The sequence below is a fragment of the Larus michahellis genome, chromosome 4 (genome assembly GCF_964199755.1).
Source record: "Larus michahellis chromosome 4, bLarMic1.1, whole genome shotgun sequence".
In the NCBI taxonomy this organism is placed as follows: domain Eukaryota; kingdom Metazoa; phylum Chordata; class Aves; order Charadriiformes; family Laridae; genus Larus; species Larus michahellis.
In genome coordinates this window covers 36,669,835-36,697,618 of record NC_133899.1, presented here as the reverse complement: position 1 = coordinate 36,697,618, position 27,784 = coordinate 36,669,835, and the positions used below count along the sequence as shown (strand labels likewise).

The 27,784-nt window shown below is 41.1% G+C and overlaps 2 protein-coding genes across 6 annotated transcripts in view; one reads left to right on the top strand and one right to left on the bottom strand.

Moving 5' to 3' along the window:
- Positions 1–105: 105 nt before the first annotated feature.
- On the top strand, positions 106–19,336 carry CCNK (cyclin K). 4 transcript variants are annotated; one of them, XM_074584031.1, is made up of 11 exons: positions 106–244; positions 2,590–2,856; positions 3,891–3,972; positions 4,567–4,698; positions 5,527–5,632; positions 5,778–5,835; positions 8,121–8,290; positions 9,875–10,164; positions 14,598–14,631; positions 15,760–15,834; positions 18,006–19,336. In XM_074584031.1, exons 2-11 carry the CDS (start codon positions 2,660–2,662, stop codon positions 18,626–18,628), a joined length of 1,767 nt encoding a protein of 588 aa, XP_074440132.1. In that variant the 5' UTR covers positions 106–244; positions 2,590–2,659; the 3' UTR covers positions 18,629–19,336. The 4 variants fall into 4 exon arrangements, with proteins under 4 accessions (XP_074440132.1, XP_074440135.1, XP_074440133.1 ...); XM_074584032.1 differs by lacking the exon at positions 106–244 and adding an exon at positions 361–515; XM_074584033.1 differs by lacking the exon at positions 106–244 and adding an exon at positions 422–570.
- A 155-nt stretch (positions 19,337–19,491) lies between these two features.
- The window catches only part of CCDC85C (coiled-coil domain containing 85C), a 115,636-nt gene continuing 107,343 nt past the window's right edge, over positions 19,492–27,784 (bottom strand). For both annotated transcript variants that reach the window (XM_074584035.1, XM_074584036.1), the window contains exons 6-7: positions 24,972–25,070; positions 19,492–23,204 (exon numbers count right to left, since the gene is read on the bottom strand). In XM_074584035.1, the coding sequence (XP_074440136.1) occupies positions 23,115–23,204; positions 24,972–25,070 (189 nt within the window). In that variant the 3' untranslated portion in view covers positions 19,492–23,114. The remainder of the gene's footprint in view (positions 23,205–24,971; positions 25,071–27,784) is intronic.

The following is a 27,784-nucleotide window of genomic DNA, read 5'->3' as shown; positions in this document are numbered from 1 at the left end:
ACGACGGGGGCACGTCGCCCGCCCTCTCCTCGCGTTTCGCTGCTGCTGAAGGAGATGGGATTGGCTATAGGGCTGTGGGGATACTGCTTCTCATTGGCCGCTGGGAGGCAGGGGCGCCCTTTGTGACGCTGACGTGATGACGCAGCGAGCGGCCTGGCCTGGCTCCCAAGATGGCGGCGCGCAGGCTGCGCCGTCGTTAGAGGCTCCGCGCTCTGCTGGGGTTCCCTCTGCCCGCGCCCGGCCTGTGAGTGCGCCGTGACGGTGTGGGGCCGCGGGGCGACGGCCGCCGGTGCAGCCCGCCCTCCCGGGCCGCCCGCTGGCGGGAACCGGCGCCTGGGGAAGAGGGGACGGGAGCGGGAAGGCTGGGGTGGGGAGCGAGCGCCTCCTCGGGCACCGGCAGCCTCGTCTAAGGCGGGCGGGCGGGCCGGGTTTGGGAGGAGCTGAACTCCCCCCCCCGCCGGTTTTGGGGACCGTAGGGGACGGAGCTGGGCTCCTGGTCGGATGGTTCTTCTAAGGTAGGATGTATAAAAGCCGGGATCGAGCTCCTGAAATCTTAACTGTATTAATGGGGTGCGTAAAAAAGCAGGAGAAAAACTCTTGTTATTCTTTTCGGTCGTTACGGTTTGCATTGGGGATGCTTGGGGTGGCTTGTTTAGGATGTGTTCGGGTTGATTGTTTTTCTTCCTAATTTTTTTTTATTCGGAAGTGCTTCCGCTGCCCATAGAAGCAGGTCTCGTCGCTTCGGGCGGCTTTAGTGTTAACTGGGTTTAAAATTGTTTAGAGCATTAGAAAGCAAAAAATAAAGCCCTAAACAAACAAGTTGTAAAGAAGAAGAACCGTAAGAGTTATAAAAAGAAAGTTTTCTTGGTAAATATGGTGGGAGTGTGTGGTTGTGGCACAAAGCTGTTTTATTGGTGCTGAAAATAATTTTAACTAGCCATTCACTTATTTGTGGCAGAGTTTGGGTTGATCTGTCACTGGTGCCATTAGTTTTGAAGGTTTTTTGTAACCAGTGTGTAACAAAGATGGTTTCCTTTATTCTGAAAAAGAGAAACCTTTTGAAGTGGAGCGAGACAGTGATTGCACGCGTGTGTTTTCTGGCAGTTCATGTGATCTTTCTTCCATTTTCAGAAGGGAAGCATCTGGAAAATTAACAGCTTAATTTAAAGAGTTTTAAGTTTGGGTCGTCTTCTGACTGTTTTGCTTCGAGCAAATGTATTGCATCATATGTTAATCACTATTTGTTATGCAAACCTTTGGAGGTGACTGCAGTAAATTTTTGCATAGTATATGTAGTTTATTGAATTACAGTAAGAGTAGTTTTGTGGCTGAAAGAAATAAAGGCAGTAAGACAGTCTTCATTCGGTCTTTAAATTGAGGCATGACTGAACATCAGTCAGAACTCAAGTATCAGAAAGTTGTCTGCAGAGCTTTGTGATTTAAATATACGTATATGAAGTGCTGGTCAACACAGGAAAGTTGCACACTATTTGAATGTAATCAACTGACTTGTTTTAGGGACAGTTTTAGATGGCACTTTACCCTACAGACTGACATCACTTGTCTTAATCTTGATATGTAAAAGAATACTACTTCTGTTACCTTTTTTCTGCAAGTAAGACAAGTACAGACCACTTCACAAAGCTTTTTTACCAAGTGGTTGCTGCGCTCTTACCATCCAGGGATATTTGGGAGACCAGATGGGTATTTAAATTGCCATTCAGTCTGACCTAATGAGTGTGTTTCATAGTTATGAATAGTGAGTTGATTTCCATTGTGTGGTGTCCGTGTTTCACACCCCCCTTCCCCCCAACTTTAAACCTTGCTGCTACCATCAATAAATTGTGGACTATTTTGTGGACAAAGTAGGTGAAAGTTGTTCTACTAAAAAGTAACAGATATTGTTGATAATCACGGAATCTTCAGAGTTGGAAGGGACCTCTAGAGATCATCTAGTCCAACTCCCCTGCTAGAGCAGGATTGCCTAAAGCACATCCCTCAGGGCTGCATCCAGGCGGGTCTTGAAAATCTCCAGAGAAGGGGACTCCACAACCTCCCTGGGCAGCCTGTTCCAGTGCTCTGTCACCCTCACTGTAAAGAAGTTTTTCCGTGTATTTGAACGGAACTTCCTATGTTCTAGCTTGTGCCCATTGCCCCTTGTCCTGTCACTGGGAACCATTGAAAAGAGCCTGGCTCCGTCCTCCTTAAACCCACCCTTTAGATACTTGTAAACATTAATCAGGTCCCCCCTCAACCTTCTCTTCTCCAGGCTAAAGAGTCCCAGCTCTTTCAGCCTTTCCTCATAAGGGAGATGCTCCAGTCCCATAATCATCTTGGTTGCCCTTGAAGTTTCTTTATTGAACAGCTAATAGCAAAGATAACCTCTGTCTATTTCTTTGAATTGAATTTACAGTATATGGGGAAGGTAAGGGCAAGGTTAAATATTACGTGTCTTTGAGCATGGAAAAAGTCCCTTGCAATGGGCAACGTTAAATACTATTCCTCTTTACTCATCTTCGAGCACAGGGGTAGGGTGGGGAAGTCCTCTCTGTTTATAAAGAAATCCCTTCTTTTTTTATTTTCTTAAAGGTTCTGAAGCGACTATCTGAAGACTTCGTTTTTGAAAACTTAAAAAGCAAGAACAATTCTGTTTTAATAAATGAAGGAGAATAAAGAAAATTCCAGCCCTTCTGTAAACTTGGCAAACCTGGACCATACAAAGCCATGTTGGTACTGGGATAAGAAAGACTTGGCACATACACCGTCGCAGCTAGAAGGGCTTGATCCAGCTACTGAGGCACGATACCGCAGGGAGGGGGCCAGATTCATATTTGATGTGGGAACACGTTTAGGGCTGTATCCTTTCAACTCATGTTGGCGTGAAATGTCTTTTTGAATCGGGATTTTCAGAATAAAATGTACAAGAAATGGCATTATGTGCTTAGTTAGCTGTTCAAATGTTTTTTTAGTCATTAATCAAAAACCTTTTTTGAGCTTACTTGCCTTTTGATGTAATATGTTCCTACATCATTTTTGTCCATTCATTGGGTAAACAAGGTTTCAACTGAAACCCTTTGGCAGTAGAGAAGTAAGGTGATACAGACTTGCCAAGTAAGAATAACTTTTGGCAGTTGTCAGACTTGGTCTCTTACTGTGTGAATCTACATAACTTCTAAAATTTTGAATTTTGCATTAATTTTTCTACTTATTTCGCATCTGAGGCTTCTGAGCTCTGCCTCCTCACTTTTTGTTTTGGGGTTTTTTTTATTTGTTTATGTTGGCATTTACAACTTTGTAAGTATTAGTAAGTTCTCTCTACTGTCCTTCTCTCATAGACTGCCACTTAAACTTTTTGCTTCCTGTATTTCTGTGCTTCTTTTGATGTTCTTTGTTTAATAAAACCCTAGTAAAGATGAAATTTTACTCTTAAAGAAAGGAGTGTGGAGCGTGTTCAGGTATTATTTGCATTTGTAGGTGTGAGTAATCATTAACCTTCCTCCACACCAACACTTTAATGTGAAGTCATCATTGTTCTGTTCCTTCATGTACCTACTGCTGCTTTTGACCATCTCTGAAGCAGGTATGGCTTAACACAAGGATGACCTTGTGTGGGTCCTCCTGTAAACATAATTGGGATTTTGCACGCTTCCAATAAATCCTTTAGTTACCAACTGTATCTGGGCTGAATCATAGCATTTACACAGCCTTAGGGGGCTTTGTGGCTTTTATTTTTCTAAAGCTCCAGTTTTACTTGCACTGTTTTCTAACTGGTCACTGAATGGACAATGGCTTGAGGTACTTGATACAGCAGTATGTATCTTCTCCTTTGTGCATGTTTGGTTTTTAATTTGGTTTATGCCCTGTTTGAAAGTCCTTATTCTGCACCACAGACATTATGATACTCTAGCAACAGGAATAATTTATTTCCATCGGTTTTATATGTTTCATTCCTTCAAACAATTCCCAAGATATGTAAGTATTTACAATATTGATGACCTAATACAGTGATTGCACTAGGCATGGACTGTTTGAAATGGTGATAAGTTCCCTGGGTACTACTGCTGTCCATGGCTCCAAATGATGAAAAATAAGCATTTTATCTTTCAGTCATTATGGCTTAAATACGCTATTCTTGCTTGTTTACACACTTCTATTTATGCTTAGAAACATATTTATATTGATGTTGCAGTTATGTTTTGCTGATACTGTTCTTTAGAAACAGTAACAGCTGTAGTTCTGGTGCTCCTGTATGGGCTAAAAAAAAAAATTGTAATACCATCTTAAAACTGTTTGACAGACAATGCTGAACCAGTACAAATTCTGCTTTGAGTTTCTGACCTTGAAATAAAATTGTATAAAGTGGACAGTCCTCCAAATTCTGTATTTTTCCTTTGAGAACGTAAAAGTTTAACACTATAATAAAATAAGAAGTTAATATGCTATTAAGTCTTTCCTGGGAAACTTCAACAGCACTGTTAATGGAAACTGACAGTACTTTTTATACAATGCTCTACTTTATTGCATATCTACATGCAGACAACTTTTTGAAAGCACTTTCTTTTTTAGGTGACAGGAGCCTGCTGTCTCTTCCTGGCAGGGAAAGTTGAAGAAACACCTAAGAAATGTAAAGATATAATTAAAACAGCTCGTAGCTTGCTAAATGATGTACAGTTTGGACAATTTGGAGATGATCCAAAGGTAAAGATACTCATGTTGAAATTGATTTCATCCTGTTGTGCTCCAGCAAAGTGACATACATTTATTAGAGCACTGGCTGATTTTCAGTTGTTCTAAATTAAATTATGTGTTCAGCATGCATTTATAGCTCTTCTGGTTAACGTGATAGGTAACTATGAAAGTAATTCTTGCTAATACAAGTAGCTTTGGGAGCCTACTGGGATAATCGTTTGTATAAAAAGTTTACATTTGATTTCATATAAATTCTGATGTTATTTTGCAAATTAAAGTAAACTTGAGTAATTCCAGTCAGAGCTAGAAATATCATCAAGGCATAAATCATATTTGCCAGTTTTAATGTCATTTTAGGAAGCAATTAATAGCAAATCTTAAGTCAAATAAGAGAATTACATCTCAAAGTATTGAGAAGTTTCCTGTATTTGACTTAGCAAAACTACGCTTCTTTCAAAATTTGCATATTATAAATAGCAGAAGGATCTGAAACTTGGGAGGGAAGGGTGGTGAGAGCTTCTCTTTTTGTTGTGATTTTGTATATTTGGCACTTCGATGCTGTATCTGGTTCAGTTATCTCCTCCATGGAGGAAAAGGAATCTTAAACGTCACATCCCATCTCCTGCCCCAAATAAGTGTGAAGAAAAACTATCTGGGTTTAAAATAATGTTTTAAGTTGGAGAGTTTTGTGTTTTCCTTGGAGACAAACCCTGATCAAGCAAAAGCAGACAAACATGTTTGCCTGGAGATGCTCTGTAGTCATGCTTTTATACTGGCATGAAATATTTGTGAGTAAAAGAAGGAATAATATTGTGGTTACCTTGTTACATTCTGCAGGAAGAAGTGATGGTCCTTGAAAGAATCTTACTACAAACAATAAAGTTTGATTTGCAAGTGGAACATCCATACCAATTTCTTCTTAAATATGCCAAACAACTCAAAGGTAAAATGTTACAGAGTGAGCAAGTAATGCCTGTTGTTAATTTTTCAGAACTTAATTTACATTGACAGTGCAAGAATATTCTACTGCAGATTGTTTGTCCTTTGTAATAACTTTATTTCTTACCATTTTTCTGATTGATTTTCAGGAGACAAAAATAAAATTCAAAAACTGGTTCAAATGGCATGGACATTTGTCAATGACAGGTAAGATACTTCTAGGAAACCCTTTGAATGTGAAATAGTTACTGTTGCTTACTTTGTTCTGTGTTGAGATACTTCTTTGACAAATGCTTGTTACATGTTTTCTTGATCATGTTCATCAGTTTTTCTTTCCATCATTGCCATGATAGTTCTATTGAGTAGGGAATCTAGAGTGAGTATAGAAGTAGACCGTTAAGACCTTTGTAATTTTGTGGTAATGATTTAATGCTTCATTAAACAAAAAGTTACTGTTTGAGAGGGCCAAACCAAATCATAGATCTCTGGGATAGAAGCTGGCTTCTTGCCCAGTCTCAGGTACGTGGCACATTCTGAGGAAAGAAATCGCTTCCCAATTCCATCATGTTCGCCAACATTTTTTTTTTTTAAAGCAATATTTTGGTAATAGTAAACTAGCCATTAAGTTCAGTGAGGAATACAGTTTTTAGCACTAGATTTACGATTGCTTAGAGAATGGATTTGCAATACGATGATCACATCAGTTAACAGAAGTGTGTGTAGAAACACTTTTCATGTGTAGTATGATATTGGAAAACAAAACCAAAGGAACTCGATACACTTCAGTCTTGTTAAGGAGGATTCTAGAGAGCTGTGCAGGTTAATACACCAAGGACAGTTAAATGTAATTTTTAATTTCCATAACAAACCCTTAAGAAAATGTGTAAGTGCCCTGACTATTCAGAAATGCTAAGTACATTGCTTTCAGTCATACCTATGTCAGTAGAACGCCATTAAAAAAGAGGTGCATTTTTATTCGTACGCCTAATTGGAAGTAACCCAGTGTGGGTCACCTAAACTCTCCAAATTAATCTGAGCAAAAGGTTGCTTAGCATATTTGGTTGTCAAGATAAGTTTACTTCAGCTGTTGTCAGTCTTGCAGGTAGTGATCTTACAGGCTTGAGTATCACTGTTAAGTTTGTCAGGGAAAACTTCTGTTATATATCCATCAAACTTTGGACAGTACTGTACTTTGAATTAGATGGTGTTTAATAATTCAAGAAATTTAATAATTAAAGAAAACGCACTTCAGGAAGGCATTAGAAGTTGGAGTGATTGTTTCAAATAATATTTATCTCTCTTCTTGAGAGTCTGTCTTGTGTTTACTTAATAGGTGCCATGTTAGAAGCGTACTTGTTTTCTAGGATCCCGGGAAAATAATTCTGTACTTTGCACTACAGGCCTTTAGAATAGGGGGTTCTGTTGTTATGCAGCCACAGTACAGCACCCAAGTAAATTCCATTAAAGTAATAATAAGAAATCAGTGTTTCAGGAGCTAGTTCTTGTCTTTTTTTTGTGTTTACTGCTGACCTGATTCTGCCAGTGTTTAAGTATCCCATTGGCCTTCAGTTACGTGTGGCCCACAGGAGAGAAAATGGATTTAAACCATTGTCTAGTCTACTGTTTTGATGCATTTAAGGACATTATAATGAATTCATCAGTGAATGTGCAGAAAGTTAGCTAGCTAGCTGGATCTAAAATTCTTTAAGCAGATCCCGTGTTACAGAATCTATGGAGAAAAAAAAGAAGGAAAAAAAAAAACAACAAATTTTGAAATTTAAAATTAATATTAGGTAACAGTAACTTTGATTATGACAGGAACTTAGTTAATATCGATAACACCAATAATATTTTAGCATTAGTTTTAACAAAGCTTGTTCAAGAGATAATCTTTTACAGTTTTTACAGCTTGATCTAAAACAAGTATCGTGCTTGACAAATTGCTTTACAAGTTGATGTTGGCTGTTTTGTGGGCGTTTTTTTAGTATTTATTTACACTTTGTTGAAAAACATTTGGAAAATCTAAAATCTAGATGTGCACATCATTCCCTAACCAGTGTAATGCAGCAATAGCACACTTCTGTAGCAATGGACACAAACACTGTATTAGTTAATGCTACAGATGAGACTAGAGTGGAATGTAGCTGCTCATAGTTACAATATAATGCTCTTTTCCCTCTTCTTCCACACTCATATAATGTAAGGTTTTCTATTTTTGAACTCCAAACTTTATGTTCCCCTGTGGTGTTTTGGTTCGGTAGGCATATGCCCTCTGTATTATCTGTGTAAAATTATGTTGTATCATGATTGCAGTAGTGCAGAAACAGTTTAGCTTTGTAAGCTCTTGTTTAACAAAGCTCTTAATTAAATTTGAGACGTTAAAGTGTGGTGGGATTTTTATACCCTGTTAATTGTAGCTGTTGTACATAAGTGTTGTACTTTGACAATCGGAATTATCCTCAGGGTTGTGTTTTGTTTTGTTGATATTCCAGTCTCTGCACTACACTGTCACTGCAGTGGGAACCTGAGATCATAGCTGTTGCAGTTATGTACTTAGCAGGCCGTTTGTGTAAGTTTGAAATACAGGAATGGACATCAAAACCAATGTACAGACGATGGTGGGAGCAATTTGTACAAGATGTTCCCGTTGATGTTCTGGAAGGTATGAAAAACATTTGCCGCAAACATAGAAGTATTTCCTTTAACTGTGTGATCTAGGTCACTGGTAAATGCAACTTGCTTTCTATCTGGGTTTTAGTCAAAATAATCATAGCCAGGGTATGTAACTCAGGTCGTATGTGCTATGCCTTAACCAGGTTTTTAATTAAACTTATAAGAGTGGCTTAGTCTTTAGTTATTGTGGTTAGTCTTCTGGTTAATATTTGCTTTACTACTTGTTTAGTTTATTACACAGTTAATTAGCTCTAAATTGTTGTGGTGTTTGTTTTCTTTGTTTTTTAAAAAAATGATTTTAATGATCCCTCTCCCTGTTTTAAATAATCAGCTGTACGAACACTGGAACTAATCGAGCCTAGTTTCCAGTGGTTTTCTCATTGATGGTTTAGCTCTTCAACCAAATTATGCTAGGTTTTATGGTGTACCACCACTGAGGAACAGATTATGGGGGATGAATTCTGGTAGGGGATGGATTATGGATCTTTTTCATCAATGCAGATATCTTAATACTATTCCCTTTGTGTGTGTATACATTGCTCATATTTACCTGCTGCTTGTCCTCTTGAGAGAACCCCAGGAAGTTAATAAAATAAAGCAGGACCTCTCTTGACTCTTGTTGAGTAGATTGTGGTTATGTGACAATTAATGTGTCTTTATTAAAGTTTTTACTAACTTACCTGGTACAGATGTCAGGCTAAGCTTACTTCTAGTTCCATAAATTGCTTTAGAAACCTTCTTTAAAAATTGATGGTTGTCACAATCTGGTGTTTGGTTCTAAGGAAGTTTTACATAAAACAGTATGCATTGCTGTTCAGGTCGTTTAGCCTTTGTTGCTCTCAGAACTTTCAGGTGAATACCATACAGTTCTGGTGGTTTCTTAAATGGTTACTTGCTCTGTTTTGTATCATGGCCTTTTTCAGAGTTGCTTCAGTTTCAGATGGATCTCTGCTGATTCCCTGCCAAAGAGGGTTATAGAATGGGAGTCTCTCCAGTTTCTGCTACTGCATCAGTGAATGGTCATGGAGAGAACTCATTTAGCTTTTCTAGAAAGGTTTTCTTTTCCTTGAGTGATGCTCTTGCACCTGGTTGTCAGTTCGCCCTACATGGTTTCTGACAGACCTTTTGCTTCTAATGTGGTGGAAGAAGAATTTAGTACTAGTCCTTAGTTTCCTGAAACTTTTTTGACTGGCCTAACTAGATGTAAAACATACAATCTTCCTTCACTCACTTTCTTGCTAATGTTACTATCCTGTTGTTACGCTGTGACTTGGCTCTCCAAGCACACAATAATAATATACGGTATATTAATACCAAGACACTTTGTTGTTCTTCTCGAAGGTATGCTTATACATCTACCCATTGTTAGCATACGCAGAAGAAACTCATAAATGCAAGTACAAATTGAAAATGTTTGGGTTTCAAAAATCAAATCTGTGGTCATTATAACAATGAGTAATATTTACAGTGAAATCTTCTGAAGTTGATCTCTAGTAAACAGCTTAGTTGATTATTGTGTATTAAATGTACACTTGTACATTATGGGTGTATAATCTTCTGGATATTTTTTTAGACATCTGTCATCAGATCCTGGATCTATACTCACAGGGAAAACAGCAAATGCCTCATCATACTCCTCACCAGTTGCAGCAGCCACCATCTCTTCAATCTACACCCCAGGCACCCGCGGTACAGCAATCCCAGCAATCACAGGGTTCAGAGCAATCACAGACTCAGCAGCAAAAAGAGTCGCAACAGTCAGCACCACAACAACAACAACAGCAGCAGCAGCAAACACAAGCACAGCAGTCTAAAAAGCCCTCTCCCCAGTCAAGTCCTCCTAGACAGATTAAAAGACCAGCAGTAAGTTTAACTTTGAACTTTAACTTGCGTTTTATTTTCAGGCTGATCTGGTGTCTATTGGATTTAAAGACTGCAGTGTGCAGCAGACTTGAGTTTGCTTTAAAAATGAGCTTTAAGAATGAGCCTGGTGATTAATTTTGAATGGTAGACTTCTGTTGGTTATATGGCAAGTATGTTAGTGTAGAACAGCCTTTACGGTTCTGGGGTACCACATTCTCATTCCACTTGAGGCAAAACCAGCAGAGAGACTTTTAAGTTGGCATGAGCTATTGAGGCTCTAACTCTCTTTGTGGTTCTGTGCTGTCAAGTTTTGTTGTTTTTGCTATTAATCAGTCTTGATTTAGGGAAGGTCTCTTGTGCCATACTGGAATGTAGAGACGTGCACAATGCTGATGAAGACATTATTTGACTTTCTCATCTTTGATTACAAATTTAACGGGATAGCAGGTTCTCAAAGTATGTAAAAATTCTTAGAAGTCGTCTTTCGACATAATAACAGTAGAAGCCTATAAATGCATCCGACATTAAAGTCTCACTTTGTGTTATCACCTCGTCACTGAAAACAAGAAAGTACATTGGCAGTTGTATAATATCACAAGTGCTCTGAGTGCTTTTCCACAGTAATCAAGTCCAAGTGAAGCTTTCAGACCTTAATCTACACTTTTTCTGGACTTGTTTCACTTGCAAGTTATTATTATAAAAAAAAAAAAGTGTTAAAGTGTTACCCAGATCTTCTTGCTTGTACGTAGTAAGAAGAATGTTTGCAGAAGTAAAATTTTTGGAACAAGTCCATTTAGGAAGTAAATTTTGTACAGCTTTTACAGTTTTTGCTTGAACTTGTAATTAATGCATGCCCAAACTAGAGAACAGATATCAAGGGGAAAAAAAAACACCAACCAAACAAAACCAAAAACCCAGGAAGAAGCAATGAATGCTAGAATGAAATGTAACAGGAAGAGTGCAGCATCTTCATGATAGCAGCCTCGCAAAAATGAGAAAATGCAACTCTAAAATCTTGGTCTTGTAATTACAAGATGTAGCCTACTACTAGAGGAACATATCTGCAGTGAAATATATAGTTTTTGCACTGAACTATAAAGCTGTTCAGGATAGAAAGCTGATAAAATGTGTTAATTAGCTTGAAAAGTGGGAGAACTTTTTGTAGGTAGTATGTATTTCTTTTCATACTTTTTCTACCATCAGCGCAAACTCAGCTTGAGCTGTCAGATTGGTCGGACAGGGAACTTACTTTTCTTCAACAAAAATGCCTGGGACAGTTTGACATATCAGATACTGTAAATAAGAATTTGGATTTTTTTCTCTGTGTGTACATCTGATTGTAAGTTGTTATGAACGCTTGTTCATTCAGGTGAAGGTTCTGCCTTTACAGTACTACTGATTTCAACCCATCCCATCTGTTAATGAACTACCTCATGGGAAAAAAAGTGGTGTCTTTTGCATGAATAGTGTCTGTTGTTCTTTAACAATCACCTCTGGTCAAGCCCTCAGAGCAACTTAGCTTTTCTTGAAATTAAGAGTTTGAGGTCCACTACCTAATAATTAAGGAAGTGAATAGTACAGATAAAAAGGTAAGTCCTGGTACACTGTAAGCATCCAGAACAAATATGAAGCAAAGGGTGATTCACAGGAGGTGTTTTGTAGGAAAACAGCATGAACTTGAGAAAAGCAAATGTGATGATCTGAAATAATTCTTTCTTCAGAAAGCAGTCTAGGAGAACAAGATGTGTAGTGTTTGAGAGATTGACTTGGTGCTTCTAAAATGTTCTGCAGTTAGATGTACATAAACCTTAGTTAAAATGTTTGCCTCCTCTATAAATAGCGCTTTGCATGACTTCTCCTTTGGTTTGTACAGAACATAAATACACTTTGTTCCTGGAGTCCAGATTTTCCATTTACATGAACTCTTATAACTCCATTACTTTCTACTGAGCCAAGATACTTTCAAGCAGCTGAGGCATTGGCCCATGACTTACAGACCCATGCCAGATGTCTGAAGCATCTGCACATCCTCTACATCTCTGGTGGTGAAGAGCTCTTGAATGTTCAGTTGACTTCACTAAAAATATACCAGTGAATCAGATGTCATTAGTATATTCAGTTTGATTAAACTAAAAATTGTTAGTGGGAACAATTTTAATGCACATAGAAACAGCACTGAAAGAACAGTTCCATTGTGGTATGGATTGAGCTTATTATGGAAGTATTAAATAACTATGAGCATGCTAATAAACTGGTAATGTTGACCCTGGGATGTCATGACTGGAGCAATACAAACTACAGTACAGTAGAAGGACCAAAAAAAAAGCTCATCTGTATTCATAGAATCATAGAATGGTTTAGATTGGAAGGAACCTTGAAGACCATCTAGTTCCAACCCCCTGCCATGGGCAGGGACACCTCCCACTAGACCAGGTTGCTCAAAGCCCCATCCAGCCTGGTCTTGAACACTTCCAGGGATGGGGCATCCACAACCTCCCTGAGCAGCCTGTTCCAGTGCCTCACCACCCTCACAGTAAAGAATTTCTTCCAACAGCCCCTGATAAAGAGTCCCTCCCCATCTTTCTCCTGTAGGCCCCCTTTAGGTACTCAAAGGGGCTATAAGGTCTCCCCGGAGCCTTCTCCAGGCTGAATAACCCCAACTCTCTCAGCCTGTCTTCAGAGGAGATGTGCTCCAGCCTTCTGATCATCTTTGCTCTCCTCTGGACTCGCTCCAACTGGTCCATATTTTAGCAGCTGCCATTATCCGAGAAGTGATTTAAATTCTTAGAGGCTTTTGTTGCTTCTTGAACCTTCTTTTTTTTTCCTTTAGCATAAAATAGAGTTCAAACTGATGTTTGTTTTTTCTGCCACTTGAGCTATTTGGCTCCAGTTGCTTGTTGTGTTCTAATAGTACACCTCAATGACATTACTTTCTTAACGTTGCTCCATGTTAACAGATGCACAATAACCAAATTGCTTGCTGCTTGAAGTGATCAACTAACTTCACAGAATGAGTGATTTTTTGGAAAAGTTGCAAGTAGTGGAGGCTTGCTTCTGTCTGAAAGTGCAGGGAGATCTGATATTTACATTCAGTTTTACAGAAAAGGAATTTAGTGCTAGAAAATCAAGAAAAGACTGCTCAAGTGAAGTAAAGGCAGCAGATGAGTCTGTGAGAGTCGCCAAGAAATGCGGTATGTTTGGAATGGGAAGTTAAAGATTGTCCTTAAAAAGTAGGAAAGCAGCCAGAAGGTGGCTGAAGCTGAATTGAAATGTCTATCAAAGGAATAAGAATGAGGTAGCCTCAAGCTGGCCTTGGGTACCTTTGTAATGGACAGCAGAAATCTTGGGAATACCCATCAGAATTAAGGAAAATTCACTGTTCAAATTGGAGTGAAATGCAAATCCATTCTTGAGGCAGAAAGTAAATTGATGGGAACTGAGAAACAGCTGGTGAAGGCAAAGCCACTAGAGGTAAATAGTCTCTTAAAAAAACCCACCTTTTATTCAAAAGACAGGGAAGCTAGGTACTGTGCCCCTCGGACTTTTATCATTTAAATACATTTGTAACTAAACTTACTGTACTTAAAATTTCAGTTGAGTTTTCTGCTTTTCTCAAAGCCATCTGAGTTGGACTAAGTAACCTGGAAAAATTTTTCTTACTCCCTTGTGTGGGATTCTTTAAAAAAACCCAACACCACAAAACATCAACAAAAAAAACCAGCCAAAAACTTGTGATTGGAAGGATGATGTGAGTTTTTGTGAGTTTTGTTCAGTGTGCATAAATGTTTTTCTAGCATAACATTTGGCTTTTATACAATGCTTTCCATCTGAAGCCTTCTGCAGTGTTTTACACTGAGCAACACTTTTACTGCCCTCCTGTCCTGGTAAATAAAGCATAAAGGCCTGAAGTGATTTTGGCAATGGTTGAATGACAGGTCAAATCAGAATTGGGAACAGAGGCCAAGTCTCTTGCGTTCAGCTCAGTGAGCAGTGTACCGAACCATGACATATGTGCAGTGGATGATAAATAAATTAAATGAGATGTAATACTCAACAGTGAGAACAGCAGGAAATGCTGTCTCTAAAATAGCTGCTATTTTTTCAGTCCTTTCATTCCGACAGTTAAGCTGGACTTTCCCAATATGATTTGACTTTGTTTGGTGTTTGTGTTGCATCTGTTTAGAGATTGGACATTATTAGCCTTCTAATAAAAATATAGGAACAAATAAAGGGTTTGTCCTGCCCCCTTTTAGGGGAGGGAGGAAGAAACTGGTCCTGACTTGGAAACTGGTTCTGGTTTAGTCAGATCTGTACAAAAGCTCTTCAGCAGGCTGTAAGTTGCTTCCTATTTTGCTTGCTTGTTACTATTTAAAAATGCTTTGTATTTTGCAGCGGTCTTATTTCCATCCTTTTTTTTTTTTTTTTTAAAAAAGGCTGTATCTCCAAAAGAAGAAACAAAGACAGCAGGTAAATGTTAATATTTGATTCATATCGCTTTCACTTTACTGTTTTAACAAGAATAAGTCATTTGCTGGCATGTGCTTAGTTTGTTTGCTTACAGGCTTGGCAGTTTTCAACTATTCTGAACCTAATAATGTCTTTGAATATATACTGTAACTATTTTTAAAATGTTCCTGACTGCAAAACTTGAAAAACTGGAGTGTGACTGTGCTCCCAGAGTCACTTAATACAGGCTATTCTGTAGAAGTCCTGCTAAACTACTCAACTCTCAATTTATAACTCCATGCATCATTTGGAGTAGTTCCTCAGTAAGCTGTGGGACCTTGAAGTGACTCAAGGTATCATGTCACTAAATAGCTGCACTAATAATGAGCCTGTTGGTAATCAGTGAGATTTGTAACTGGTTGTTGGCATGGCTGCCAGTAAAAGGCATTTTGTATCAATGTGTACAGTCTAACTTAAGAAATGCTTCACTGCAGTGATCACATCTAGTTTTTTTTCATTGGTTTGGTTGTTTTGTGTTTGGTTTTTTGATTTGTTTTGTCGGGGTTTTTTTGGTTTGGTTTGTTTTTCTTAGCTCTGCTGGTTTGGAACAATGTATTTCAGGATAGCTAGGATGTGATTCTGTAACCTTTTCCAAAGCAAGTTTGGCACATCTCCTTCTCTGGCTCTGCAGATAGATTCCAGAGAACTGTCTGTTCTCCATCCTCTCTCCTGTGCATTTGCCATTTTGTTTGGTTTCTAGACACATTCCCCTTGCAGAGCATAGCTCAGCTTCTCCTGAGATTCGTTTTAACTATTTACAAGTTACAGTTTTATGCTAGAAAATGTACGTATGCTCATCTGCACGTTCATAGCATTATTGGCACAATTTGTCTCTAGTTATAAAATACGTAGCTTGAATTTGTAGGCATGTGTGGTTTTGGAAGACATGTGTGATGCTTGATGCCACTTTATTTATACAAAGGTCTTGATTTTAGTTTTCTTTATTAAACATGCAGAGTATATAGGATTTCCAGTCTACCTTTGCATTGTGTAATATATGATATGATAATCACTAGTGTGAGACTAGAGATGGACTTTGGAAAACACTGCAGAGCAATAGCTAATTAGGAACTTCCAAATGTTTTTTAGAACCACCACCACCATCTAAAATTCCTAAAATTGAAACTTCACATCCACCAATACCTCCTGCACATCCACCTCCAGGTACGCTTTTATTTTCTAAAACACACTTACTCCTGCAGTTAATTGCTTTGTTTTTCATTCAAATGGTGCTAGAGATGTGGGGGGAGGAGGTTTTTGGCTTGATTAATCAGCTTGGCAAGTAAAAGCGTTAGGTAGATAAGCTCTAGAGAGCATTTCATCTTAGTAGCATAGGTTTTTCCAGGCAGAAGCAAAAAAGTTATGATGGAAACAAGACTATAGTAGGTAGACAAAGGGCAAAACAAAGCTGTGACTCTCAAAGGCCTAGAAGACTAAAACTAATTGTCACTAGCAGGCAAAAAGGGACTTCTGTTCTCAAAAGGATGGCAGATGCCATCTTATATTACCACAATAGCTTCCAACTAACCTATAGAAGTCCTCCATGTTACATTATTAGTATAGAAATTCTGCAGGTATGTAACTTCTGAACAGTAAGGGGGATACTTTGTCCCAAAGGAGGACTTTCATCTGCCAGAGAACTTTAACACTGCACACACGCCTTATGTTTGCAAAATAAACTCTACTGTTGTAAAAATGTGCTTTCAGGGCCTTGATGCATTAGCTGTCCTTCCAGTGACCCGTAAATATGACATAAATATTTTATAGAGCACGGTCCATAATGCAACTGTAAGATGACAGCTTCTAACAGGGAATTACAAGAGAGAAAAAGAGCGCTCTGAAATATAGTAGGACCATTTTTTTCCTGTTTGTTAAAATCTAATTAAGAATGAAGAGTTTCTTCTAAATAATGTTCGTTATTCCTTCAGTTGTTAAATCTTGAATGCACCTCTTGCATCCAGAATGATTCTGAAAATGAGCAAATTATTGTCTGCTATAATTCAGGAGGAAGGAGTCATTGAAATCATAGGTACCACAGCCAGCATGCCCACCTTGCATGATCTAACTATGTAGCTGTCCTAGGGGACAATTTTGCTCTTATAATTTTAACTTAGATAAGGTAAATCCTACTTAGGCAGGTAACAAATTTGTTTCCCTTGTTATCTAAAATTTTCTTCATAGAATTTGTTTATACAAGCAAATAATTTTATAAGCACTGAAACATTTTAAGAACTGTCTTTAGAGGCCAACTCTTGGCTTTTGGGGCTCTGAGGAAAAATTAGGTGAAAACTAAGAATGTTCATTGACCAAATGAACAGAAGTACTAGAAGGTGGATTTATCTCAAATACTGTTTAGCATTGTCAATTTAGTTGTGTGTGCCACTGGAAATGACTGCCCTATATCTGCTTCTAAATAACTTTTCTTACTGAACAATGTTTTAGATGTTTTATATATACATGCAGGACGGATGTCAAGATGCCCCAAATTCCTTTGTTGGGCATTTTAATACTGACTGTAGGACTACACAGAGATGTTGTCATTAGGTCAGTCTTACTGTGGTATTCCTCACTTTATAATGGCTGCATTGAGAGGAAAAAAAAAAAAATTAAGATTCTTATTTAAAGAAAGGACAGTTTAAAGCACGTTCTTCCCAGAAATGGCCCAGTACAATGCTGTAAAATTCTGACCTTTTTGTCAGCTTCCCCAGACTGTCAGGTACTGAGTTCCCTGAAACTGATCAGTGGAACAAAGCTGATCCGATTTCACATCCCAAGCAATCTGCCCCACTTTCTTACTTACCCTTTGGTTTTCTTTTTTCTTTTATTTAGTAAACAGGTTTAGAACTGAGTGTTGAAGACTTGAGACTTTGGCCCATATTCTCAAGTAATGGGAGGCAAGTGAAGTGTAGAGGGTAATCCCAGGCCACTTCCTGGATATAAAAGAGGTAGAAGGGAGGATTGAAGCACTGATCAGAAGATTTTTGGTGTCTTGGGTCCCACTACTTTTTAAATCTGCTAGTTGTGATTCTGTCCATCCAGTCTGCTAATTTCTGCTCATTGTAGAACAATATTTAAATTCTAAGAAAATAGTAATGAGAGTGGAAGATGTATTTAACTTTTAGAATGGGAAAAGCTGAACTTGGAGCTTTGTTATGCAGCTTAGTTATCTCCTAGTGATATAGGAAGGTCTGACTGGATACCACATGGCATTCAGAGACCTGGAGAATTGAGTACTGTTTTTGACGCGTTAACTGGAAGAAAAATATGAAGTATTCAGAAGCTGTTATTGCCACTATCCTTCAAAAAAAAAAAAGAAATGGAATTTTCTTTTCCAGAGCGCAAGCCTCCTTTGACAACTGCAGTTTCAATGGGAGAAGCAGAGCAATCTACTACTGTGGACTCAGTAGATATGCCAAAGGTCCAGATCCCTCCCCCTGCTCATCCTGCCCCAGTGCATCAACCTCCTCCTCTGCCGCATCGCCCCCCACCCCCGCCCCCCACCAGTTATATTACAGGGATGTCTACTACAAATTCTTACATGTCAGGGGAGGGTTATCAAAGTCTTCAGTCAATGATGAAAACAGAAGGACCAACTTACGGAGCCTTACCACCGGCCTACGGACCACCAACTCATCTACCATATCATCCTCATGTCTATCCTCCCAACCCTCCACCACCAGTTCCACCTCCACCCCCTACTTCATTCCCCCCGCCCAATATTCCACCTCCTACTCCTGGATATCCCCCTCCACCTACATACAACCCTAATTTCCCACCTCCGCGACTGCCTCCAACTCATGCAGTACCACCTCATCCGCCTCCAGGGCTGGGAATGCCACCGGCTAGTTACCCCCCGCCTACTGTTCCCCCAGGTGGACAGCCACCTGTGCCACCTCCAATCCCACCACCTGGTATGCCACCTGTAGCAGGACTTGGACGTGCTACATGGATGAGATAGCATGAGGTAATTTGCACGATATCCCCTTACGTTGAGTAGGCAGGAGTAGCTAGCCAAAACCTACTTTGTAAAGATGAAGAGGAGGGTAATTTGTATAATTTAGATGAAGAAATGAGGCAGTGAAATGAAAATTTAGCTGATCTGTTTGCAGTATTGTTTATGGTGAGTTATATAGGCTTCTAGGTTTTAATCAGCTTTGCGGTATCTATTCTAACTTTATACATTTGACTTAAGTTTAAATTGTCTTGAGTTATTCCAGCACTGGATTACTTTGTACTAGCAAAACCAGCCATATTGGCTCAATTATATCAGTAAGAAGAAAATTTCCTTCTAGAAATCGGTGCCTATTTTTGAGTATCAAAATAGCCAGAAACCATGACATGTGATCTATAGAAGCTTTCATTTTTAGTAATAATTAAAACAACACGATGTCAAGCATAAGAGCTACTTTATTTAAGAGAGATTCTGAATGCTAGCTGACTGGAATCATTTTGAGGTGTTTGCCTTGCTGATATTTTTGTTTTGGAATGTACTGGTATCTAAAGTATTGTATGTTTACACCTGTTTTGCAAATTCCTGTACATAATATATATATTTTCTAAGTGTGAAAGTCTGAATGTAACAACCTACTGTGATGTACATCCTGGTTATAAATGGGACTACTTTGTTCACATCTACCCAAATAAAATTGATTCTGGATTTAGTGGATTTCCGGGTTTTTCATATTCGTTCAGAATTCATAACTGTGGTACTTACTGCAAGATACTTCAGCAGTGGTCTCCCAAATCTTATTCATCAGTTTATTTAAAAAGAATGTTGTTTTTTTTTATTTTATTCAACTAGAAGTATACACTATCACAATCAATCTCTTACTTCATTTTTACTAAAATATTTCAAATGAATGTTTTACACACATTATCAAAAAAATCTGTACTATTACTTTCCCTCCCAAAAAGCCAGAGTGGTTCAATAATAGGTAAAAACGCGTGCTAAGGTCTAAAGAATTTTGCTATATACACAACAGCAGGTGCTAACTTTTCCAGTTCTTTGTAAATCATATACAGAAAATATAGCAGGGCTGTAAGATCACAGGTTTAACAGAAATCAAACTTTAAACTGATTTCTAAAGCAGCACAAATAGACTTTCCCCACATTATGAAAAATATACAATTTTATCACTTTACAGTCATGCACTTTGAAAAAGATCAGTAGTACTCTTCCCCCACAGTTTCTAAAAAGATAAAAGGTCACTTTAACACTGACTTCTTTTAATATCTAATATTTGGATAAAAATGTGCCATTCTCAAAACAAGGTTGTGCTCAGCAGTCTTAGCAAGGTGCAAAGAGCCCACTGAAGCTGGTCACACCACAGCATTTCAGAAACCTTTCTGGAAATGCCATTCACTTCGGTCGCTCCAACAAAAGTCAAGGATGTGATTTTACTTTCCTTAAGCAAGCAAAGTCCGTTTGTAAACAGTGGATGTTTTCTTTGCCAGAGGATTGCAGAACCCAGGGCTTCAATCTTGAGGAAATTAACTTGGACTGTTGCCCCAAATATATCAATTTAATGGTGGCAATTTCAAGGGATGCTCCCCTCCAACTTAATATACAAAGCTCCTCAGGTAGTTTTCGCTGAAGACTTAGCGCGCTTAGGTAAGTGAATTTAAATACGCATATAGAAATCTTTTTAGACAACTGAAAATTCAGCACCCAAGTCATCCTGTAAAGTCATTGAGCGTCATTTTACCTCAGGAAGACACTTTATAGCTCAAATGGAGCTAAGTATGAAGAGTAGCAAGCCTAACCCCCCCGCCCCCCCAAAAATAACACGCCAACATATAGCACTGTCATGGTTCTTCTGCAAAATCGACGGTGCCCATCTTGCACTGCAGATTTGTGCTGCCAAATAGAGTCTTAAAGAAACGGGATATACCCGAAGAGCATCAAGACCGTTGAGCTGAACTACTGGCTGGCCTGTCAACTGGCTCTTGGAGGATTTGCAGCCCCAATGGACCTCAGCTGTAGGGGAGATCTACAGGTAGAACACAACAAGCTTTGCTTGGAGTCACTGAATAGATGCCGAGAGAGAGATTTGATAGCAAGGAATATCTGAATGAGAATTACGTAGCTGGTGAGACTAGTAATCTGATTACTATAGCTCTTGTTGAGATGAACTGCTAGTCTAATATACTCCTAAAATAGCAAGCACGTCATCAACATAATTAACTCTCTACAAGTGCTGGCAACATTTGCATTGCTTTAGTTAAAATTCACTGATGTAAATTAACCTTGTTCCCAATATGCTTAAAATCTCTGCTTAATCCAGTGATAAGATGCCACCAAAATTAAAATGGGCTTTCAAGCAGATGGATTAAAGTAACCCTCTGTGCGACATGAGATGCTAAGGAAGAATGATGCCTTCTGCTTTACATCACCTTTTCTGGTAAGAAAATCTCAAGGTATAAATTGTACAGGAGGGAAGACAAGTAATCAATGGTGACTGGAAACTGGAGGTCAAAAGAAAAAGCAAAGAGGAGGAAATCTGGAATCCTCTAAAGATGCCGTAATTTAAAGGAGACAGTCAGACTCCAGGATGGATTTCTCCAGAGGCACTGGATGTAAATATTACCAGAGTTAGCTAGCTCAGCGTGCTCTGACAGCAGTAGTTAAGAAATAAACTTACTGGTGAGTGTGTGAGAGAGAGTATGTGTGAGTTTTGGGGGTGGTTCTTGCTTTTCTTTCAAATAACTTACTCGACTGTTACATTTTTATTTCATTCATCTTGTATGAATAATGAAGCGGTGCTTACTCTTACTGGTTAGTATGTCTTGTGGTTGTATTCCTTCCAGGTTTTTTTACTGGTTACGGATCTCGGCTCTGACACTCCAAATTCTTTACCCCGGCAGCTTAGATTATTGTACACCATGGGACAGATTCCCTTTCATAACTTGCAGCACAGGCTCCTTGATATTATATCGGTGCTCTGTGTTAATAAAATACCACAAGTCAAGAATTCAACTGGTAGAACAATAATTTAAGAGGAAGAACCTGTCCAGCTCATCCAGCTGTCTGTAAATGTGACTGATTCTTACAGAGAATAAAAAGAAAGTGGTGGTGTTTGAGGTCATGAAATCTTCAACCTAATCACTAAAACCGATGCAACTTTTGAAGAGGAGGCTTTGATCTTTTCACATGTCTGTCTTTAAAATTACTTTACACCAATTATTTTAATAACCAAGCCCCGCTTCCTTGGACTATTGGGAAAGAACACCTAATAAAATACAGGGACAGCTGCTGTGACAACTTGGAAAAGAAGGGGGTCAAATTCTTACAACTATACAAGCAGCTACTCCACAATAGCAAAATATAAGTCCCATCGTTTTATATACAACCATTTGAAGAAGGAAAAAACCCACTTGTTTTGGTTCATTAACAAAAATAAAGCTTGAACGGCAGGAAGTAGTCTCACCCGACAGCCCGTGTTTATGGAGTTTTTATTCAGCTCTGCAAGGTTGTTGTTTGGTTACCTTACACAGGAACCAGTAAAGGTGAGGGATCCAGCAAGAATATTTAAAAAAACCTACCCAAATCTTCCTTACGTGAAAGATGAGCTGCTCTCGAAGATCCCGTGAAAGCTGTAAGCACTGTTAGGATGGCAGTTTTCCGCTGAATTATTTTGTAGTAAAAGCTTTACGGGAAAAGTGTTGCCATATTCGTGGGGAATACTGGTGTGTGGCTAAGTGACTTCGCTTCATTCACATTACGACTGCAGAAATCCTGTGTCAATTTGTTCATGAAAATATAGTTCATTAACAGCTGATACACAGTCTTTCTGTACGCTGGTGTGAGGAGTGCCACCGCACAACGCACAGCGTGGTGGTACCAGTGGTTTTAGCTCGCCGCTCAATAGTGCACACGGCGCCTTGTGAACACAGTTGCGTGTCATTCTTTCAAAATAAGGACCTCCAAAAAAAACGTGTCAGCAGCTCAGGAGCTTGGCAGGCAGGAACCCAACGAATTCCACTTGCTTTTTTCCTTGGAAGGTGCTGCCTGGAGCCACGAACCCAGCTAGGGACCGTTGAAAAGCGGGTGGACCGGAGCGATACAAACTGACTTCTCCGCAGGTTAAGGGTTCTTCTTGTTCCTCTTAGAAATTCTCCCGAGTTAGTTAATTCTACAAACAGACCGGTACAACAAAGCAGGTTCGAACTACAATACAAATGATGCAAGTCTGGCATTATTGGATGGTTACCCATTGAACAGTAGTCCCAGAGCACCGCAGCCTGGAAATCAGGCCTTTAGCTGCCATATTTACACTATTGTTACAAAAAAAAAAAAAAAAAAAAAAAAAGAAAAGAAAAGAAAAAAGGAAACCCTGAAAAAAACCTCAACCCCAACTCCCAAAGAACAGGCAGCCAGAAAGGCTGAGCTCTGCTTCTTTAGTCTTCATAGAATCAATCCCTTCCAGCCTTCTGGGACGGTGCTCCTACAAGGGACCCTTGAATTGGTTTCCCGAAAGATGTTGCCTGATGGAGGGTTTGGAGCTCGCAGCATCACCCAGCTTTCGCCAGACAACCTGTAACAAAAAATAAAGGGGTGACGGAGAGAAATACAGGAATTAAAAAAAAAAACCAAAACCCGAAGCCTCTGATGAATTGCAATATTTTCATCATTGAAGCCTGAACGTCAAAAAAAGCCATGTGCTGGGCTGTAATTCTCATCAGAGCCACTGGATGGCATCTGTGCACCAGTTTCCAAGGAAAAGATGCATTTTTCTAATTAGTCTCCCTTGAAATTAGAACCATTTCTGCCTGGGGTAATAGTATAAAACAAATACTCTAGGTTCAGAAGTTAGGTTCAACGGTAGGTCAACCCTGCCATGCTTACAGAAATGATGATACCGTGAACAGAAATGATAATGAAAAAGATAATGATTAAAATTTTATATATTTTACATATATATATATGACTTTCTAAAAACATACATTTTATCTAGAGCCTACTGGGGTAAGGGAGGCTATTTTTTAAAAAATAAGAAACTGCAAAGCACTTCATAGCTGCCTTGGGTCTACATAAAGTGAATATTTTAAAGAAAAAACAGCTGATGGTACACAAACAGTAATGAGTCTATTTAGGAGGATGAAGTTATGGCCTTTTACCTTTCCCCCTGCACAGCTACAAGGGAACACGGCATTAAGCCGCCAAAATATCCTACAAAGCAGGCTCTCCTTTACACTGGTCTTGGCTTTACTTTTAGGGATCCAGCAACCAAAGCCTCCGCACCTTGCCAAGGATGGGTGCAGTGATTTAGCTCTGCAAGATGCACTCATGTTTTTTTCGCCCTCTTTTTAGAGTTGAGGTGCTTTTTAGAATTTAAATGGAGGGTTCGGCTCCTCTCTGATGCCGTGAGGCACTAAACGATGCCACTTGGGCTGACCTCCAACATGCATGTCTCAACGAGAAGGCTCTATAAGCATCCTCCTCCCTGCTGTGGGCACTGCTGGTACTGCCCAACGGCACATCCCCGACGGCAGGCGACGCGCAGCTCGAGCCATGTTCTGGCAGAAATCCCAAACTCTTCCTTCAAAGCCCAAGTGGGGCCAAGGTGCTTTGAAGCTGGAGGCCGTGCCACAGCAGCAGACACCGCAGAGCAGAGGTCTGGTACGAACACTCACCGTACAGGACGTGGCAAGCTCAGTTGACAGCGTGGATGCCCAATGTGTTGGCAGTGCTAAAAGCACTCCACACACCATGATGCTGTTCAACGGCTTCAGACATGAATATTCTCCCTCCCTACCTTACGGTTTAGGCTCAAACCCATTCAAGCTGTACAGCTTTAAAGACAGCAACCAGTTGCTGCTCAGCCCAAAGCCCTGAAGACATGGTGGTTTTTAAAAGATTGGTAGACATAGTGCTTAGAGATATAGTTTAGTGATGGTTTTTATCAGAGTTAGGTTGATGGTTGGACTAAATGACCTGAAAGGTCCCTTCTAGGCAATTCTATGATGCTATGATTCTATGACATAGTAGGAGTCAACTGCTAAGAGGACTCTCCAAGCCAGGGAGAGCCCTTTGCACAGCTCTTGGTCAGCTGGACTAGCGACTCTGCACCCTTGAAGGCAGCAGAGTGGGAAGCATCTGCTGAGCAAAGGCTGCTCCGTGCAGTGAACGGGGCAATCGGGTTGCTGACGCCCAAAGCGGTGCTCAGCAGAGCCTCCAGCCTTCCCTTGGGCCTGTGGATTTCGCATCAAACAGGGCTTGTATGCAGCAGACCCCTGCTCCTCCATATTTCTAACAAAAGCCCAAGAAATAAACCCCTGGAGTTACTGAGAGGAGTTATTACATTGCACATTTCACGAACGATCGCCTTCTCCTTTTCACTCAGGTCTTCTTCATAGTTGTCTTGCATTTGTCTGTCCAAATTTTCATGGACCTCAAGGACCTACAAAAAACAATATTACAAAAGCATTATGCTCCTCAAATAATTAACAGTAAATAACAACCCCATTAACCTGTATTTAAGTTGTCAGGATTCACAAAGCCTTGAGAGTTAGAGCACTGCGAAGACGAGCATGACACCAAGCTGGGCGCCTCCATTCTCGCCCCTCCCTGGTGATGGCATGCCTCCGTCCCACCACCTGCATGGTGTGGCTGCCACCACAGTCCTGGGGGACCCCATGGTAAGTGGCAGCGAGTTGCCTGCACCCACAAACACGTCTCTTCCAGGAAGGCTGCTGGTGGCCCCACCTTCCAGGCAGCTCCCCCAGCAACTCCATTCCCCTCATTCACAGGAGCGGAGCTTCTCCATTCCCTTCTACTAATCCCAGTCACGGGGCAACTGTGATCAGCCCAGGCCAGCAGCTTTTCGGTCTAACAGGGTTTTAGCCATCGGGGAAAGAGGCAAGCAGAGGTTTGTACCATGGAAAAGCAGAGTATCACCCACTGTGCAGCTTAAGTGTGCGGCCTCCCGTCAGTCATGAACTTTCAGATCTTAAACAGACACGCCCAATTCCACTCACCTTTTGGCTGAAAATTGTTTTTAACCCCTTTAGTTTCTCAAGGGAACCCCTCGGAGGCCCATAATGATGGCCCTGGGACTCAGAGATCCCGATTTGATTCCTGGCTCTTACCCACTCCCTCTTTGAGCCGGACGCGGTCAGACTGCGAAGGGGATGGGAACAGGATGGGGAAACCCCCAGTATTGCCTCCCAGGCCCCGGCCTGCTGACTGCGGTCCCCCGAAGGCGCCATCCCCACCGAGTGCTGTGGCGAATCTGGGTGACCCTCTCCCGGTGCCACACACACCCTCCAAAGATGGAGGTAATCACCTCGACTCCCCCCGCTTTCCTCTAATCTCCATCAGCACTGTTTCCACCCACAGCCCATGCCCTGTAAGGGTAAGGGAAGAGGTGGCCCTTGGCCGGGGCCGGCACACGGGCGTCCCCAGCACACCCTCACCCCCAGGACTGCAGCCATGGCTGCCGGGTAACATTGACCGGCTGCGCAATGAGTTCGGCTGCTACAAACGCTGATAAATACCGGCCATACCCACAAAGTGCTGGTGCCAGGCCTGCCTGGTCCTCCACCAGCAGCTCCGGTTTGCTGCCTTTCCTCTCATTCCTGGCTACCGTCAGTGGCCCGGGGACATGCCCGCGGCACCCTGCTGCAGGAGCCTCTGGGGGAGAGAGGCATTGCCTCACCTTTCCCTCCTGCTCATGACTACGGGGCTTTTCCCATGATATTAAAGGGAGGAAAACACTGCAAAACAACGTAGATGTGGCTGCAAAAGCATAGGAATAGCCTGAAAGGGAGGAGGGGAGGGATTTGAGACTCTCCAAGGAGGCTCAGAGTTCTGCAGCTTGGAGGGCATCTATGGCAGGTGCTCCCAGATCTGGGAAGAACCGGGTCTCCTTGCAGAGACAGAGCATTTACAGCTCCAGCACAGACACCCCAGACGTGACAGGTCCAGTGCTCGTGTTGGTGGGACACCTCTCAGCCTGCTGGCTGGGCCACACTTGCAGCTTTGCCTTGGGAAACCAAGTAAATGGGCTGTAAAAACAGCTCAGGACACTGCAAAGAATAGTGAAAACATCCCGCCTGTGACTTATTTTCTTAGATTTCAGGTGGACAATGTCTGAAAATGGAAAACAGTCTGATTTTTAACCTCTTTCTTTTAAATAGCACTTGGAGACATGTCCCCCGAGCGCTCATCCCCAGGCCACACACGGCAGGTAAGACGCAGCACGTCCATGTGGTTGCTGTGTCCCACCATGTGCTGCCCACACCCCGCACCTCTGTAGCAGCTGGGAGCCAGCCCTGGTCCCCCACGTCCTGCCTGGGGCACGCACTGTCCCAGCCACCCCCACAGAGCACCTCTGGGCAGGCAGAGCCCGGCTGCGGCCAGGTGGCCCCTCCATCACAGAGGTGAGGTTGCTTGGGGCTAAAGGCAGCCTTCCCTTCCTGCTGGAAACACAGCGACCCACAGAATCATAGAACCATAGAATGGTTTGGGTTGGAAGGGACCTTAAAGATCAGCTCGTTCAAAAACCCCTGCAACGGGCAGGGACACCTCCCACCAGACCAGGATGCTCAAAGCCCCATCCAGCCTGGCCTTGAACACTTCCAGGGATGGGGCAGCCACAACCTCCCTGGGCAGCCTGTGCCAGTGCCTCGCCACCCTCACAGTAAAGAATTTCTTCCTAATATCTCATCTAAATCTCCCCTCTTTCAGTTTGAAACCATTACCCCTCATTCTATTGCTACAATCCCTCATAAAGAGTCCCTCCCCATCTTTCCTGTCAGCCACCTTTAGGTACTGGAAGGTGCTGTAAGGTCTCCCGGGAGCCTTCTCTTCTCCAGGCTGAACAACCCCAACTCTCTCAGCCTGTCTTCAGAGGAGAGGTGCTCCAGCCTTCTCATCATCTTTGTGGTCCTCCTCTGGACTTGCTCCAACAGGTCCGTGTCATTCTCATGGTAGAAGCCCAAAACTCATACCTCCTCCAAGGCATCCCCCTGCATTCAGGTGGCTCCTCTTGGACGGGCATGTTGCACCAGTCGGGCATATTACAGCACAGGACTGCCTCGAGATTTCACCGCTGCATCTGTGCTGACCTATATAGCCCACCCAGGGCTTTGCCACTGATGAGCAACGTGCTCA

What these genes read in the sequence shown, in the direction of transcription:
- CCNK (XM_074584031.1), top strand. Translation starts at nt 2,660, where the DNA reads ATGAAGGAGAATAAAGAAAATTCCAGCCCTTCTGTAAACTTGGCAAAC. An exon ending in TCAAACAATTCCCAAGATAT is followed by an intron (nt 3,973 to 4,566) that starts GTAAGTATTTAC and finishes TTTCTTTTTTAG; the next exon opens with GTGACAGGAGCCTGCTGTCT. An exon ending in AGAAGAAACAAAGACAGCAG is followed by an intron (nt 14,632 to 15,759) that starts GTAAATGTTAAT and finishes AATGTTTTTTAG; the next exon opens with AACCACCACCACCATCTAAA.